This window comes from Mobula hypostoma, chromosome 10 (genome assembly GCF_963921235.1).
Source record: "Mobula hypostoma chromosome 10, sMobHyp1.1, whole genome shotgun sequence".
Classification (NCBI taxonomy): Eukaryota; Metazoa; Chordata; class Chondrichthyes; order Myliobatiformes; family Myliobatidae; genus Mobula; species Mobula hypostoma.
In genome coordinates this window covers 90,932,466-90,951,434 of record NC_086106.1, presented here as the reverse complement: position 1 = coordinate 90,951,434, position 18,969 = coordinate 90,932,466, and the positions used below count along the sequence as shown (strand labels likewise).

General features: G+C 39.1%; 1 protein-coding gene across 4 annotated transcripts in view; it reads left to right on the top strand.

Moving 5' to 3' along the window:
- nlgn3a (neuroligin 3a) overlaps nt 1–18,969 on the top strand; it is a 297,964-nt gene that overhangs the window by 167,740 nt on the left and 111,255 nt on the right. For 3 of the 4 annotated variants that reach the window (XM_063060844.1, XM_063060845.1, XM_063060843.1), the window contains 2 exons: nt 13,442–13,501; nt 17,980–18,129. In XM_063060844.1, coding sequence (XP_062916914.1) covers nt 13,442–13,501; nt 17,980–18,129 — 210 coding nt within the window. The remainder of the gene's footprint in view (nt 1–13,441; nt 13,502–17,979; nt 18,130–18,969) is intronic. The other variant, XM_063060847.1, reaches the window with a different exon arrangement.

The window sequence follows — 18,969 nt, the reverse complement described above, 5'->3', positions numbered from 1 at the left end:
ATACGGGACAATTGCCATACCACACTGAGATGTAGTTGGTGAGTATGCTCTCAATGGTACAGCAGTAAAAGTCCGTCAGTATCCTGGGACAGAGATGAGCTTTCTTGATGCTCCGCAGGAAATAAAGGCACTGTTGTGCCTTATTGATCAGGATGGAGGAGTTCAGGGACCAGGTGAGATCCTCGGAAACGTGGACACCAAGGAATTTGAAGCTTGATACATGCTCCACTACAGCTCCGTTGATGTAGATGGGGACATGAGTGTGGCTCCTAGCATGCCTGAAGTCCACAATGATCTCTTTGGTCTTCTGGGTGTTAAGGGCCAGGTCGTTGTCAGCACACCATGTGGCCAGGTACTGGACCTTCTCCCTGCAGGCTGACTCGTCATCCCCTCTGATCAGGCCAAGCACCGTGGTATCGTCTGCGAACTTGATTATGGAGTTAGAACCAAGTACAGGAACGCAGTCATAGGTGAAAAGGGAGTACAGAAGAGGGCTCCGCACATAGCCTTGAAGCACGCCGATGTTCAGGGTGAGAGTGGAGGAGGAGAGGTTGTCTAACTTAACTGATTGGGGTCTGTTAGTCAGAAAGTCTAAGGTCCAATTGCAGAGGGATGAGCTGATACCAAGCTGGCAAAGTTTGGCGATTGGCTTGGAGGGGGTCACAGTATTGAATGCCAAACTAAAGTCAATGAACAGCATTCTGACCTAAGAGTTGGGGCTGTCCAGGTGAGTCAGGGCAGAGTGAAGTGCCATGGAGATGGCGTCCTCTGTAGACCTGCTGGTGCGATAGGCAAATTGATGGAGGTCCAGGGCAGTGGGCAGACAGGATTTCAGATGTGATAGAACCAGGCCACAAACTTATCAGTCACCCTTGCTGTGGACCACTGGAAGTTCAAGACACTGACTTCTACAAAGAAGGGATCCGTATGCTCCACGACCGCTGGACTAAGTGTGTAAATGCAGGAAAAAAAAATGCGCTAGGTTTTCTAAAATTGACTCCTACGCTAGGCCACGAACTTATCAATCATCCCTCGTAAGCTGGCTGGAACCTTTAGAACTTTAGTTAATTAGTGCCATTCAGTTCAGGTGTATTTGAGGCATGACTCTGCCATCAAGGTGTTTGGTGCAAGACTTCATTATCTTTTGCGACCAGTCTTCCTTGAGATAGTATTATCACAGTGACACTTTTCATGGTCAACTATGGAGGTTGAGAATTCCAACAAAATTATTGATCATGATCAGCCTGAGGTAATACCATAAAGAGAAAGTCAGTGTATTATTAAGAATGGAAGGTCTTGTTGAAGGGTCTTGTCCCAAAATGTTGACTGTACTCTTTTCCATACACGTTGCCTGACCTGCTGAGTTCCTCCAGCAGTTTGTGTGTGTTGCTTGGATTTCCAGCATCTGCAGATTTTCTCTTGTTTGTATTCTTAAGATACTTTTTTTTTGCAGTGTCTGTAGCAACAAAATCATCAAACACAGTGAATTCCAATTAATTGGGAACAGTACGTTTTGGCCCAATTAAGTGGTTGCTCCAATGAGTTGAAGTCTAATGGAAATAGTTAAAATGGTATAAAAATGCAAACTTCCATTTGACTGAGTAACAAATTATGCATTTAGCTGAAATGCAGAACAAAATGGAACACTATCAACACAATACTGCAGTGCTATAAAACTGTATATTAGTTACTAACAGTTACCGACAGAGGAATTCATTCAGTGTACTCTGCCTGTCCTTTTGATTGACTGAAAATGAGCAAAATCAGTGCAGGCACCTTATGTCAATAATGGACTGGCTTCATACAGTGCTATCGACAATTGTATCCTCCAAATTTTCATTTTCATTTAACATTCTAGATGATTGTCAATATCTTCAAATTCTCCATAGTTCGTAGTGAAGTTGTTTCATTTTCACTCTCTGCCATTTTTGGCATCTGCAAGCCTGAATGCTTGAAACCACAGTGAGATAAACGGTTGTGAGTTGTCTCAAGCACATGGGTCTGTTGCTATTTAAAAACTGTTCGTTCTAAGCATGGTCACACGAGTGCACATGTCTAAGGCTAGTTAGAAACTGTTCAACAATATTCTCCAACCCCATTTAAGCTGTAAAGTGTCCCAAATAAATGAAGGGAATCCCGGCTATTTTCTTGATTAGTTTTTGTTCTTTAAGAGTTGTCCCAAATAAGCGGCTGTCTCAATTAACCAATGGCCCGGTTAGCTGGAATCTACTGTTTTGGAAACTTCAAAATTGGAAATGCACACTGAAAATTTATTTCCAAAAAATAGTAAATGAGATTTATAGCAATACACACAAAATGCTGGGGATCTCAGCAGGTCAGGCAGCACCTATGTAGAGAAGCAAACAGTCAAATGTTTTGGGTTAAAACCTTTAGGACTGAGAAGGAAGGGTGATGACATTTTTAAGTCTTTTGATTAACTTATTTTCCATATTTATTATTATCAATTTTTTTACCTTAAAAAAACAAATTTGGTCAGCAAATATAATTTTGGAATAGGTTTTTCTCATTCATTACAGTAACCCTAACTTGTCAGTATTTTATAAACGTATGATTTGAGCAAATATGATGCTAATGTGGAATATTGCAGGATTATTGTGACAAGGAAAACTGGAGCACACTTGATTTCAAGCCTATGACATGGAATGTGGAAATCAATTACACACCATTTTATGAGGACGAGGGATTAGCCTGCTTAATGCAAGTATTATTCAGCTGCTGAGCTGAACTGTTCTGTAAGAGCTGCAATGTTTAAATGCTGTTAACACAAGACAAATGCATTCAGAATTCAATTGCTATTTGAGATAAATGCTGGAAGAAAGATATGCTTTTGTTTGCATTTTTTTAAATGTGATTTGTTAAATTGATGATAGAGCAAGGTACATTTTCATTATGATGTTTTCAGCTTCTGCGGTTTCTTTGTGTAGTGTCATTGTGTCGTTTGTGGTTCAACTGCTTCTGTTTAACTTTGGGAGCCAAATCTAGTTGTACAAGGCTTATACATGCTTTTAATCTTTCCCTCAACAGGAATTCTACAGATATTTACCTTGTGCTATTATGTAGAACTGTTTTGTACTTCAGCAGGAATTTAGCCAAGTGTGCTTCATACTGAGTATTGAATAGCCTTTCAATACTTGCTTCCTTAGACTTTTCTTAGCTATTCCTAATGACCTCTGACTGTTCACTTTGAAGCTGAATGATCTGAGAAAGAAGAGTGCAATATTCTGATTCCTTAAAGTATGCAAGTAGAGGATATTATAAATGAATGCCACAAAGGCCATTGTCAGAAATGAGCTCGTCGAGTAAGACATGACAGGACTGGCTTTGCACATGGTCTGATGTGAATTATGCTGAGCTGAGCTAGTGGAGTTGTGTCAAAGGAAATAATCATATTTTTCCATCAACATATATCAATTCTATAAGAGTACAATCGAGCATCAACCCTAAAAACATGCTTCCAGACTAGATTGAGTTGTCTTAGTCTATCCTTTGCCATTGAAGTCAGCTGCTTTCCTGGTTTGCTATGATGATGGTTAGCTATAATTGCTGTCCTTTGTGTTACACTCTCATTTCCATTGTTGTAATATCTCAGCAGAGTAGGTTTCCAGATTAACAATGCTTTCCATCAATAGGATATGGCTGTACTTGCCATCTAAAGTGGCTTTGTTCATTATTGAATAGTCTACAACAGCATTAATTCACATGTCAGTACTCTGACTGTTAATCAACATCTCTACTTGAATGCTTGTGTGTGTGCTGCTTGTGATTTGGATTCTGTACTCTAGCTTGATCAGCCGTATATCATCATTCAAAAGCATCATTAAACTGAAAACCTGCTCTGGTGAGATTTTGTCGTCATTAGGGTAAAAGAAATGAACATTCCAACACAAAAGAGTAGCAGGAAAAGCTACCTATCATCACAGAAGCTATGATTACAATCATTGTCGACTCCTTCACTGAAGCATCGATATTTGCTGGACTAAATTTCCCAGTCTCATTGTGTGACATTGCCACTGAAAACATTGACTGCCTCTCATACCTCAGGAGCCACCACCTACCTAAGGCAGACATCGGATGTAGAACTATACAAGCATTTGAACAGGTCCTTTGGTCCACAGTCTCTGTGCTGACTATGATGCCAAATGAAGATCATCTCATTTGCATGCACATGATCCATATTCCTCTATTCCCTGCATGTCCACATGCCTGTCTAAATACCTCTTAAACACCACTGTTGCATCTGTTTCCACCACCACTCCTGAGCTTCCCATCTTAGTCATCTTTCACTTTCTGTGTAAATAAACACTTACCGTACGCTTCTCCATAAAACTTTTCCCCTCTCACATTAAAGCGATTCCCTCCAGTACTAAACATTTCCATCCTGGGTAAAACTCCTAACTACCTGCCTGATCTATGCCTCTCATAACTTTAAGTACCCCTCTCAGGTCTTCCCTCAGTCCCCAGTGCTCCAGTAAGGAGAATTCGGGTTTACCTAACCTCGCCTTATAGATGATGCACTTGAATTCAGACAATATCCCAAAGCCTCTGAATTCTTCCTGCAGTGCAACAACCATAACTGCACACATATCTTCAGAAATGGCATAACTAAAGTCTTATACAGCTGCAATGAGACTTATTGACTTTTATACTCAACACCCGGAGTGACGGAGCCAAGAATGCCGTATGCCTTCTCCACCACCCTATCTACATGTGTTGTCACTTTCAATAGCTTTTTAAGACATAGCTAAGTGCAGTAGTCTAATTCTGCTCTCCAGATTTCAGGAAGGATGTGAAGATCCATATACGATAATGAAAATCCCCAGACCTTCAGAGTGCCAGCTCTGCCTGTGATGAACTATGGAAACAATATTGTTTGCCAGAGGGAGAATTTGTTGGATCTGGCAGCATCCAGCACCCTTCAGTTCCCTTGGTTTCCAAGCATGGGGAACCAAGTCCACTGCAATTAAAATAACTTCTGCTTAAGGACTGCAGCCTCATTAATAAAATAAATTCACAGACCTAGTTTACTGCTAAAAAGTTTTGTATGACTCAAAGTAGGCTCTTGCCTAGTCAGGGTTATATTTCACGCCATTGCTAGCTAAATAAACATAGTTAATACATAGAACTATGATATAATGCACTTTGCCCGAAATAATATTAAAGACAACATGGGCAAAACTGCATGGTTCGAAAAGGTAACTAAGAAAAGAGGAGCTTGGGTATATGTGTACATACATCTTCGAAAGTGGAATTATATTTTAAGAAAATAATTAAAGTATTTTAAATCCTAGGGTTCATTAATAATGTCATTAGAGTCATGCTGAAGCTTTACAAAACACTGTTTAAGACATAGCTGAGTGCAGTCATCTAATTCTCCTCACCAGATTTCAGAAGGATGTGAAGATTCATGAAAGGATGTGGAAAAGAAACAATAGACTGATACAAGGTATGAAAGATTTCAGCTTTTAGATTAGATTGGAGAAGTTGCAGTTGTTCTCTTTGGACCAGAAAAGGTTGAGAGAAGATTTAGTAGAGGTGAACAAGATCATGGTTGTCTTAAATGTGATAAATACAGCTGTTTACATTAGCGGATAGTTCAAGGACACAGAAGAGCAGAATTCAATTGGAATGTGCAGTTGAAAAAGAAACAAACTACAAAGCATGGAAAATCATGTGGACTATTTACTAAATGGAGAGGCAATTCAAAAATCTGAGGTGCAATGGGAAGGGAGTCATCATACAGCATTCCCTAAAGATTAAATTGCAGGTTGAGTCAGTAGTGAGGAAGGCAAATGCAATGTTCACATTCATTTTGAGAGGACTAGAACATAAAAGCAAGGATGTAATCTTGAGGCTTTATAAGACACTGGTGAGGCCTCACTTGGAGTATTGTGAGCAGTTTTGTGTCCCTTATCTAAGAAAGGATGTGTTGACATTGGAGAGGGTTCAAAGGAGCTTCACAAAAATGATTCCAGGATTGAAATGCTTATCATATGAAGAGTGTTTGGTGGCCCTGGACCTGTACTCACTGGAATTCAGAAGAATGAAGAGGAATGTCATTGAAATCTATCGAATGTTGAAAGGTCTCAATAGAGTGGATGTGGAGAGGATGTTTCCTATGATTGAGGAGTCTAAGACCAGAGGACACACACTCAGAATAGAGGGGCAACCTTTCATAACAGAGATGAGGAGGAATGTCTTTAGCCCGAGGGTGTTGAATCTGTGGAATTCATTGCCACAGGTGGCTGTGGAGGCCAACTCATTAAGTATATTTAAGGCAGAGGTTGATAGATTCTTGAATAGTCAGAGAACGAAGGGGTATGGGGAGAAGGCAGGAGATTGGGGCTGAGAGGGAAATGGATCAGCCATGATGAGTTTAGAAAGTAAACAACAGACTTGATGAGCCAAATAGCCTAAATCTTCTGCTATATATTATGGTCTTAATGTCTAAATATTACATCAGGCTCAGGATGGACCATGCGATAGTCAGCTGATTCAGTAAACTCATTTGCACTGTAGAGTTGAGAATTACGCTTTACAGGTGGAGACAAATAGGCACAGGAGTCATGACCCCCAAAGCTGGATCAAAAGATGCATTTATTTAATCTGGCTGGAGATAGACAGAGACTAGTGAGTTATGTGCACTCCCCAGAGAAACTCCTGCAATGATTTCAACCATTCAGTGCTCTAAATGTGAGTGCAAATTTATTCTCATTCACATCCTCGGATATAAATGAAACATTTTGTTGCTATTGGACCACCAATAGACTACTTTGCTGCCCAGAAAATTTCACACAGATTCCAACAATCCACTTCCCTTCAGATCTATCCAACTTTTCACAGATACTGGTTGATTTGCTTCAGCAGAAACCGTAATATTCAGCATGTGAAATTTAGGACATTTGCCAGAAAGACCATCAACCAAAAACCAAAGACAAAGATTGGCAAGACGAAAATGTACTCAAAATATGGTTCAAAATCTCATCAAAACCAGTATAAAACATACACTGTACATACATATATATATACACACACACACACACACACACGCACGCATACTGCCTTACGCAAATGCGAATCCTTATTTTTCCTTTTATTTTCGCTTCAACTAGGGTAAATGAAGGTTCTTCAGATCCATGGTCTCACCACTGAGAGGCTCTTGGCTATTATCCTTATAGATTGACAGCCTATCCATAAGAGCAACAGCAAATGAATGCTCTACCTACAGCTGTCCAGAGGCAGATACAATCTTTGGGGCATGAGTTAACTTGTGGAGTACGAACAACAAATGAGAAATGGACAAACGGTATATGTCTGCTTTCATCCCATTACATCGCACAGTGCAAATAGAATCATTCTATGATTTTACATTGGTTTTGATGAAATTTTGAACCATATTTTCTGTTTAGTTTTCTACGGTTATGTCACAGTAAGGAAGAAAATGTCCAATTCTGTGTTGATTCCCAGTAAAACAATCCTGTTTATATCATTATTTCTCTTTCTTTTCCATAAAACCACAAGACACAGGAGCAGAACTAGGCCATTCAGCCCATTGAGTCTGCTATAGTCTTTACTATAGCTTTGCAAATTATTCCCTGTCAAGGCACATTAATTTCCCTGGTGAAGGCATTAATTGGTTCTATTTCCATACCCTTAGAGGTAATACATCAAGTAATGAAAAGAGTTCCTCACATCACTTTTTCTTTCCTCACTTGAACCTTCCAAAAATTATATTCCATTGTCAGACAAAGCATATGCTACCTCGCATAGGGCCCTGATTCTTATGTATGCCCCAACTTTTAAAGATGAGTGTATTTACTTTGAGAGAATCTATAGCTGCTGGCATATCCTGATCCAAACCATTTGAGAGCTTACAATTTATTTCCAAGCTTATTTGAGATGACTTCTTGCATATGTACCTTGCTGTTATCTTCCTCTCTCCTGTATACTTCAGGATCTAAAAGCAGCAACTGTTCATGCTTTTTCTGGTCCAGACACTATCTTCTTGTGCTGATGGAGGTGATGTTAACAGTGCTTCTGCTGTTGGTCATTTTGGTTTCACATCTGAAGTTGAAAGTAACACAATATGTCAGTGCACTATGCTGATATGATGGATCAACATTCTGTTGTGCAGATCAGATGTGCAAACCTGTAAGTTATGATAAAAAAATACATACAGCACAAGTACTGTGAGCCATGTTTCTGTGGACTCTGGCTATGCAAAGGTTGCTAAGATTTCATACTGACTGACCTTTGTCATATCTGGTCTTTGCTCCTTGTTAGCAGGCATGCCTTGCTTTCACTAGTAAGTTCTAGGAAGACTGGGGAAAACAAATCAAAAACTATTATTATTGTTGTGTTGGCTGATTAACATTTTGGGATTGACAACCTGCTCCTCCTGAATGGGGTCAACACATAATCACGTTGTTATTGTGTGTACATCGATGGGTTTTAGCAGCTGTCCCCTATGCTGTGATTATCTTTGGAATTAACACCAACCACACATTTCTGCAGATGGAAATTCATCCCTTGGTGCAGAGGAAGATTTGGTGAATGTCATTCTAGCTTTTCACTTCCCCATTCTGCTAAAGTGGCAGTCAGAACAGTATTATGCTTGCTGCTACTATGAGACTATAACAGACGCCATTTATTGCTCTTCCTGATCTCTGAAGCATTGTTAGAATACGTTGAATTAGCTGTGCTACCTCCAAGATTGGACCCCTTAGAATTTTTGAAACCACTCACATTACTATTGGGTACATGTTATTTTTGCTAACTATGTTATTTCTTCCAGGGTTAAGATACCATGGGAACAATACGTAGTTCTGTATTTCAACCCTTCTTCAGGAAAAGAAACTATATTTTCTAATGCTTTATTTAACATCAACATAAAAGTTCATCTTTAATATTTTGTTCAGAGGTAACATATGTCTGCAGAAGTTGAGCCACATTGTAGTTGCAATTGAGCCAAGCTGTGCTTTTTGACACTGGGTGGGGAAAATTATTAATGTTACTTCTCTTGTTTGCAAATTATTCTCCCTGCAATAACCTTAATGTTTATTTTCATAGAATAAACAGTCTAGCACTGATCAGGCCATTCTGCGCATGATTTTGTGCCAAACTTGATGCCAACTTACAATGAATGTCTTTGTCCTGTGGTTCGTCCACATGTCCCTCCACTTTCTTCATATCCATGTATTTATCAAAAAGCCTTTGAAACTCCACCAAATAACCTGCTTCAACTACTACCCCTGGTGACCTATTCCAGGCCATCTACCAATGTCTGTGTAAAGAACTTGCCCTTCATGTTGCAACCTCCCTCTAACGATAAAAGCATGTCCTCTGGTGTCTGACTTTCCCACCCTGGGGAAAAGATCCCATCTATGCCTCTCATAATTTAAAAACATCTTTATCAGGTTTCCTTTCAGCCTCCAATCATCTAGGGAGAACAACATCCGTTTGTCCAACCTTTTCTTATAGCTCATACCTTCTAATCCAGACAGCAACCTGGTAAACTCCTTCTACACCACCAATACCCACTAACACGATCTCTACGTCCTTCCCAAACTGAGGCCACCAGAACTTAATACTCCGCATGTGGTCTGATTGAAGTTTTGTGTGGTCGCAGCATGATTTTCTCCATCTTATTCTCAACTCCCGAGCATGCTACATGCCTTCTTTACCACTTTATGCACTTGCGAAGCCAATTTCAGCTATGGACTTTACCCCAAATTCTCTCTGTACCTCAATGCTATTAAAGGACATACCATTAACTGTATTCTTCTTAATTCTATTTGTCCTCCCACAATGGAATAGTACACTTGCCCTGTTTAAACTCCATCTGCCATCTCTCTGTCCATAACTGTAACTGATCTAAATTCTGCTGTCCTGTTTGATAGTCTTTTGTACCTTCCATAACTCCACCAATCCTGGTGTCATCCACAAACTCACTAATTCATCCATTATTCAAATCATTGATATCTAGATCACAAATACCAGAGGATCCAGTACTGATCTTTGCAAAACACCAGCAGCCACTGACCTCCTGCCAGAGTAACAGCCTTCATCCCTTACTCTCGTCTTCTATAAGCAAACCAGTCCAAACCAGCAATTCACACTGGATTCCATGCATCATTATCTTCTGAATCATTGTAGGAATTTTCACTAAGTCTGGCAGCTAAGAGAAAAATATGTATGCAGGAGGGTTTGTTCTGAATACGGTGGAGTAGCTGTAGCGCACAAGTCAGGCACAGTGATATCATCTTGCAGAATATAGCATTCCAAGCAAAATAGTCTACAGCAGTCTAAACATATTGCTAGACTCAAGGCAGAGAATCACGATTGAGAATTAAGATAAAATACTGTGCAGAGTGTACTTAGCTGTAAGCATTATTACGGCAGTATGTGGAAATAGAAGCAGCCAGATGTTCACACCTGATTCAGTTGTTACTGGAAAGTCGAGGAAGCATTTGTAACCTCTTCTCCACTCCTGATGTTCTGCTTTCATTTCAGAATAATCTTATCAATGGCTGTCAACATCAAAGCAAGTGCAAGTGCTCATTTATCTGAAACATAGAAACATAGAAAATAGGTGTAGGAGTAGGCCATTCGGCCCTTCGAGCCTGCACCGCCATTCAGTATGATCATGGCTGAACACCCAACTCATAACCCTGTACCTGCTTTCTCTTCATACCCCCTGATCCCTTTAGCCACAAAGGCCATATCTAACTCCCTCTTAAATATAGCCAATGAACTGGCCTCAACTGTTTCCTGTGGCAGAGAATTCCACAGATTCACCACTCTCTGTGTGAAGAAGTTTTTCCTCATCTCAGTCCTGAAAGGCTTCCCCTTTATCCTTAAACTGTGACCCCTCGTTCTGGACTTCCCCAACATCGGGAACAATCTTCCTGCATCTAGCCTGTCCAATCCCTTTAGAATTTTATATGTTTCAATAAGATCAATATGAACTAAGAGCACACCTGTGAACATTTGCATTTTGCTGACACAAGGAGCCCTTTCAGGCCACAAACTCCAGTTAAAACAAAAACAACCAATTCCACTTGTCTTGCTTCCTGAACAATTCTGACCTGTAGAGTTCCCAAGCAAGCACTTTTTTTTTTAAATTTGAGGTTCAGCACGGTAATAGACCTTTTTGAGCCCATGCCACAAAATTATACCCAACTAATTAACCTACTAACTAGAACATCTTTGGAATGTGGGAGGAACCAGAGCATCTGGAGGAAAGCCACAGAGCCACGGCGAGAACGTACAAACTCCTTACAGACAGTGGCAGAACTGAACCTGGTTCACTGGCTCCGTAATAGTGTTACCCTAACCAATAAGCTAACATGCTGCCCCAAACTAGTTAATGGCTAGCATTTTATGAAAGGGCCATGACAGAACTCACAAACACTTGGAAATACTTTTTTATATCTGAAGCTCTGATTTTTTTTCCCTCCACACAAAACATGTTGACCTCTGCAGGCTCCATAAATCCTGCTGAGCATAGGAAGCTTTACAGCTGAAAGGTATCGAACTTGTGCATTATACTCCACTTCAGAAATTTGGTTCAGTTGATTCCAATGGAATCAAATTATGGAATTGCAGTAAACCACAGTGTCATGAGTCCAGCACAGGTTATCAGGAAAATTTTATCAGATGAGCCCACCATCTTCTGGCACAGCCTGCTACGATCTACCACCCTTCACCTTCCCACCTCCAGTTTCCACTCCTCACCCCCACCCCCCGGTCGATGATTAGTGGTTGGCGTACTAACTTTGTACTGTACGTGATGCTTGATGCTCTGGAGGCAATTTTGCTGGCAACAGGTTAGAGGAGACCGAGCCTCAGACCTGGAGTTTATCCAGATGTCCTGGGGGCTTAGAAATTTCATATTACTGGAGACCTCAGAATAAATTTGGAGAATTTGCAGGTCTGACTATGAGATAAGGACAAACAAGGACAAGGTATGTTAGAAAAGTAATACTTTCATACAGTGGATATGAACTCAGGTGGTTAAGTTCAAAATCTATTGCCAATCTATAATTACCCTTGAGGTGATTGTGAATGCCCTTTTGAGCCATTACAACCCTTGTGGTAAAATATGTTTACAGAGATCCACTGAGGGTATGAAAAGTTCCACATTTTTTCCCTCAGTAAAAATGCAGCAATTTGTTTCCATGTCTTGACTACGTGTGAATTGGAAAGCAATTTCATATGGTCAATTTATGCACATCAGCGTCTCTATTCTTTCCAGGTGCTAAAGTGACAGGTTTAAAAAAAAATAAAAAAAGAAACACTGAGCAAGTTTTGACCAGTTGCAATAATTTTTTTTGCAGTTAGTTCAAACTGCCATCAATGTGTATCAGTGATGGAGGAAGTGAATACTTAGGTGATGAATTGAGACCCTATCAAGTGCATTGTTTGATTCTAGATTGTATTGACTTGCCTGAATATTTTTGGAATATTCATTCCCTTTTCTAATGTGTACTTTGTAGATGAAGGACTGACTTTGCAGAGGCAATAGGTGAGTGACTAACTGCAGAATTTGAACAGTCCTTCTGAACATTTATTTATGTAACTGCTCCAGTTGTTTCTGGTTAATAGCACTCTCCTGTATTCACCCCCTTAACAACCTCTGATTGTTAATAGTGTGGGAATCATAAAAGGAAATTGAATGCCATGTCAGAAATGTTACCCAAATTTCTGATTATCAATTAAATACAGGGTGAGGTCATGGCTTGGAAATGAGGGTGTGCAGTATTATCTCACGTGAATAAAAAGACGTGAATTGGTACTCTAACAGGGGCTTTCAGCTGACATAATGTCCAGTTTTACCAGATGCTATTACTTGGCTAGGATCTATAGTTGGATAGATTGTAATTAGGACTGAGTTAACAGATATAAAAACAGAAAATACTCGAGCTTCTCAACAGGGCCGACAACATTTGTGAAGAGAAAAAAACATTGTTTACCTTTCAATTTAACTCTGTTCTTCCCTTTGCAAATGCTTCTTGACTTTCTGAGCATCACTTGTATTTTCTGTTTTATTTCAGATTTCTACCATCTATGGTATTTTTGCTGTACAACTTCTGAGTAAACAGTTGTCTTGTCATAAGTTTGTTGAGTGCACTGCCAGATAGCAAGTGTGTGAAGGGCTGTCAGAGTTCTCAGGCAGAGTGCTGGGCCTGCTGTTCTCTTGGACCAGTAGACGGATATTTTACATTAAGTTTTCTATTTGATTACATGCATTCAGACTGTTTTCATAGAAGTTGATATTTTTGGGATGAGGGATACATTTAATTAAGCAAACATTACAGATTGTTTGTTTCTGGAATAACCTTTGAGAGAATGGTGTTCACAGATGTATATTTTTGAATTCTTTTGTTTCCTTTCACCTTGTCTTTCCTCATTTCGATTCTAGGAGCCAACGCAAAGAAACAGGGCGATGATCTTGCTGATAATGATGGCGATGAAGATGAAGGTATTTTATGGTGCTCGAAAGTGGTGCATGTTTGCAGAAGAGAATCTTTTTTAAAACTTCTTGATTTTTAAGTTTCTTTTTGGGGGAAATGTTTAAGATGACAGTGTGCATGTATCCTTGCACTTACTTTTCTTAATCCTTCAGCACATTTTCCCATGCAATAAATGTCTTAAAATTGAAAGATTTATTGATTCATAGTTGTAACCATGTCACTGAAACAGAAGTTACATCACCAGGAAATGAAAGCTACTGCATTTAGCAAGATTTGAAACCAGTCTGGCTGTCTCACTGTCTGGAGAGCTGAAGACACATTATCACCCCTTTGCTTCAGTTGTGTTTTAAGCTATGAAGTTATTTGCAATTTTCTCTTGCATAAGCTTCAGTGAAAGCATCTTTTCCCTTCTTTCTAAAACTATCCAATGTACAGACCATTACCCTCCTGGGAGGCTGGGTAGATAAAAATCCTTTGACACTCAGAAGCATTAATCAGTGTAACTCCCTGGTTCTAAACAGAGCACTCCAGCTTGTGTTGGCTATGTTTATAAAACTGGAGACTTAGAGTGTACAGCCTCATGTTCTCAACAAAATACAGTTGCTGCACACTGATTTAATAGGGTACCATCACTTGTTTCTTTCAATAACCTAGGGAGAAATTGAAAACAAAAGTTGTTCTTAACTAATACACCTCAATATACCTGAACCTTTCTCCAGCTCATGCCCAAAGTCCATCCACAAAAATAACTCTTAAATATAATGACATTGTAAACATTTGAATTGAATTATATTTCATTTGCACAAGAATGATGTGTAATTAAAAGATAATTGTCTCACCCTCTTTGAATCTTTCATCATAAAGGTCAAGGCCATGTACTGTAGGACCTTTTCTCAACTATAAATTGGGGTTAGTTAAGTGTTTAATTTGAATTTAAACATTTAGTGTCTCTAGAAATCTGTGTGTACATGTTAGAAAGAGAGAGAGAAGAGACGGTGTGTGGGAGTGTGAGTGTGTGTGTTTCTGTGGTATAAACTGAAGATCCAATAAACAACAATACAGTGCTGATAGTATTTGCCTCATGATTAGGACGCTGTTGATATAATGTTTGTCTGCCACTCCAGCACTCCAAACTTCCAGAGCAATGTAATTAAACAGTGTACCATGCTGCCTCCTTTAATGATTTGTTTGGCATTGAACTGCTGGGATTAATCGTGCATGTCACTTGACACTGCATGCTGGTTTTGATCATGTGCGCAGCATTAAAAAAAGCAATTGATGGCCTCTTGTAGAGATCCTTGAAAATACTGTGTGGGCATCAGCTACTACCCAAAGTTAATAATAAACTACACATATAGAAAAAAAATCTAAAGTATGTTTTAAAGGTTTTGTAACCGGGCTGAGTGAAAACTGCTTGAGCAGACTGCAGTGGCTGCAAAGCGTAATCATCTATCTCAGGGGAAAAGGTTGTTGTGACAGGCAATAAATCTCAACGTGCAATTGGACCAAAAGATATAGGAGAGGAAAGAGAAAGAGATGACTATAACATCATATTGTCTATCATAAGAATGTAAAGGCCCTAAGGAAATTGCATGTGTAAATATGAATCTTTGAAAAGTGTATCACTGGTAATCCAAGTGTAAATATTGAAGGTAAGAGGCATGTCCTGCTGGTCATGGTGAGTTCCGGGTGTCCTCCATGTGATGATGTAGTATCAGTTTGTGGGAGAGGAGACATTTTATGTTGCTGTGACCTTCAGGGATAATTTTCACCTTCACAGATTGGGTGCTAAAAGGGAGAGTGAATCACTCCTCCCACACTTGGAAGGTGTAAATTACCTGCCGTATGGCGTAACCTTCAGATTGTTTAGTTGCATTACAAGTTATTATTGGGAAAATGCTGTTGAGTTCTACAAAAGGGAATAAAGGAAGGATGTTAAGGAACATTAGTCTGAAAACTGCACCATTGCTATCAGTCAATCTTCACCTTTTTTTGCATATGTCCTTGCTTTGAAATTCAAACTATAGCGTTGCATGTGCATTTGGCAGAGTCCCCACCCAGCTTAATGGAAGTCTTAACAGCCAATTAATAAAAGTTGTGTCTTCATTATCTATCAATTAATATCCTGGTTAGACCTCACTACTTGCTTTATTCTGCTTTATGTGGACTTCAGCATAGCTGCTGATTAGAATGGTCACTCATGAAGGAAGATATCAGATACAGAGTTAGTTTCCTTATAATTTTGGCTTTGTTTCAGTTGATAAACTATATATTAAATCCTGATAAATTCAATGTTACAGTATGAAATACTTCAGCAAAATATATATATGGTCACTGGTACGAAAAACTTTCTTCATTGTCAGAACAGAAGGAATTCCTTGTTTCCTAACTGTGCCATCTTCACTGCTGATTCTAAAGTCCTTCTCAGATGATTTTGAGGCAGACTGAGCTTTAGTCCACAATGTGAAAAGGCCAAGCTCTTAGGTAGCTTTGTCAGAATGATAAAGCAAGGTGGGCTGTGAAAGAACAGTATATGAAACAGAATATTTCCCAGGTAAGTAACAGACTGCATCTGTGAATGACAAAAGAGGCAGCCAATAATGGAATTTCATGTCCGCTCCATCGTTCATTCCGTTTCAGCATTGGCTGTTGTCTGTTATTTGATATCCATAGAGGTTTCCTAACCCTCATCTCTGTGCAAACCCCTTCTACCCTTGCCTATGTTCTGTGTGTCCACACTTTGGTGTTCAATATCTGTTGTGCATGTAAAAATACTGCAGACAAACACTGATGCCAGGTACCTAAGTGAGGGAAAGGAGGGGCAGTAATTCTTGAATAACTCGAATTGAAAACACAAACACCAGTTTCTTGCTATATTCAAAGCTAACTTGATTTTGTTCCCGTCAGACCTAACAGACATAAATGTTGCCCATCCACAAAAGCAAAAAAAAAACTGGTTTATTCTTTACAGAAAAAGTTTTTTTCCTATTTTTCCTTCATTATCCAACTTGCTCTTCAATTAATGGCATACTTAACAGGCCAGCCACCAGAATGAGACTTTTATCATAGTAAAATTGTTGGATTAGACTTCATTTTGATAGTACTGATACGGTGTTTCTTCAGACCAATCATGGATATTGTGCATTGTGAGAGATATTAAATAATGCTTGGGAGCAGAACAGCTAGTCAATTTAGATGCCCATTTGCAAAAAAAAAATTGGAGTGGAATCAGAGAATTATAATTTCTTGAAGTTTTTTAAGAAACATTTTAAACTAGATTGAGAACCAAGTGTATTGAGAAGAAAATTGCTAGTGGACAGTGCCTATCTTCAAAGATCAACAAGTATTAATATCAATATTATCTAAAATGTATAATTATACTCCAGCCTGCAACACACCCTTAGAAAACCATAATTATATCCTTGTCTGTAATGTATTTCAAGATAACTTGACTTTTTCCGGTCATTTTTGCATGGGTCCTCTCCTCTAGGCAAGAGCTACCACCCTTAATATATTTTGGTATTTACTTGCCCAGCTGAGACTTTTGTTCTTGCCAAAAATAGACATAATGCTGCTGAATACTGCCCTTCAGCAAGTAACTGCAGCACGATGTGATTATGTAATGACAGTGATAAAATTGTTAAAGTTTTGAATAATGAGTGCTGTCTGTAGCTATACTTACAGTATTTTCTTGCAGAATTGGTTTTAAGTTGCTAGTTATGGCACACACACCTGTTGACTGAAACTAAGGAATTTTAAATCTTAGTTAAATCTTAGAACAATTCTAAATGGGAAGTACATTTAGAATTGTTCATGAGTATTCTCACAAAACTGCAGAATTGGAGTATCAATATTCTGTAGTGCTAAATGCCACCTTTAAACTCAATGAAAACTTTAAAAGCCAAATAAAATACTGAAAGTAACTGCTCCAGTCAGATGTGGAAGAGTTACGACCTGTTCATTCATTTCCTCTGTGATTACCCACTGAACAGGGAACTATCAATGAGAGTGACCTATGTAAAATATAAATTTAATCTTCTTTTAAATTGTGACTTAATACTATCTGTATTTACCTGCAGTATTTGAGTATAAAGGTTTTACCACACTACCCTGTTAGCCCAAAACTTAACACCTGGTGTCTGTAGTATGTCTGCTGACACATTTACTTATGCCTGTTGATTGAGATGTACTATTGTCCAGTGCCTATCATGCATTGGCTCCCACCATGGCACATTTATGCCTGGTGATTGCAGTTTTGGGCACCCAATGTTCTGGTGAGTTGGTGCCTCATAATTACAGTCACCTAGTGCCCAGTGCTTACAGCATATTGGTATTAGACAATATGTTGGTGCCTTTAATCAAAACTTTGTAGGTTTCCAGTGATCAAAATGTGTTCATATCCATTAGTCAAACCACACTTGTTTTCATCATGGCCGAAACCTGAGCGCAGTGTCACTTGGCTTCTCTGTTGTTCCTTTTCTTGCAGATATTCGTGACAGTGGGCCCAAACCAGTAATGGTATATATTCATGGAGGTTCGTATATGGAAGGAACAGGAAATATGATTGATGGCAGCATATTGGCAAGCTATGGCAATGTCATTGTTATCACACTCAACTACCGTGTTGGTGTCCTGGGTAAGAAAAAGCTGATCAGTTTCTTTACTGTTAACTTCAGGCAATAAAGATGAAATGTTGACATGAATGATGTGGCACCAGAAGTGTTTGCCTCCAAGATAATCCCTTGCATGCAAAAAAAATGAAACCATTATTGCCTCAAGAGTATTACAGATATAGAAATTAGTATCCCGTTCTGAAAGTATAGTTTTTTTTAATCGCTTTGTTATCTGGGAAACTGATTTTCATAATCTGTTGTAATGTGGAATTTTACTGAGTCTGGTTGAGATTATACAGTAGTCATAAAATAATTATGGGTGCTCAGAGACCAATTCCTATTGGACGTCATCTAAGAGAATGCCTAGGTATGGACAGATCCTTACATGAGTGGAACTCTAGTGTTTCAGAGCACCACCTATGCCTCTTAGTAAAACTGTCTGGAGTAGAGAGTTATATGCTAAGACCAACAAGCTGATTGAAAACAAACTTTTTTTATTATTGAGTAATATAATTAGAAAGGAGTGAATGCAATAGTTTCAAATTTAATTCAGCAATTGCCTTCCCTACCCAAGGCAGATTATACTGAGTCAACATTACAGATGGATAATTTCACATATCTGGTCAGTTCTGATGCAAACGGAAAAAGTGAGCTACTGAAATTGTTGAGTTTGATTCTGGCTGCTAAAAACTGCAATATTCCAAAATTGAAAATGAGGCAGGCCCCAGCAGGGAACTTTGTGAACGCCACATGTTAGCACTGGGATGTACTGAAACCCAAAATCAATGTTCACCTGCTGTTTGACTATTGGCAGTGAAACATACGCACCCATCCCAGTTTCTCAGCTGCTATCTCATTGACCT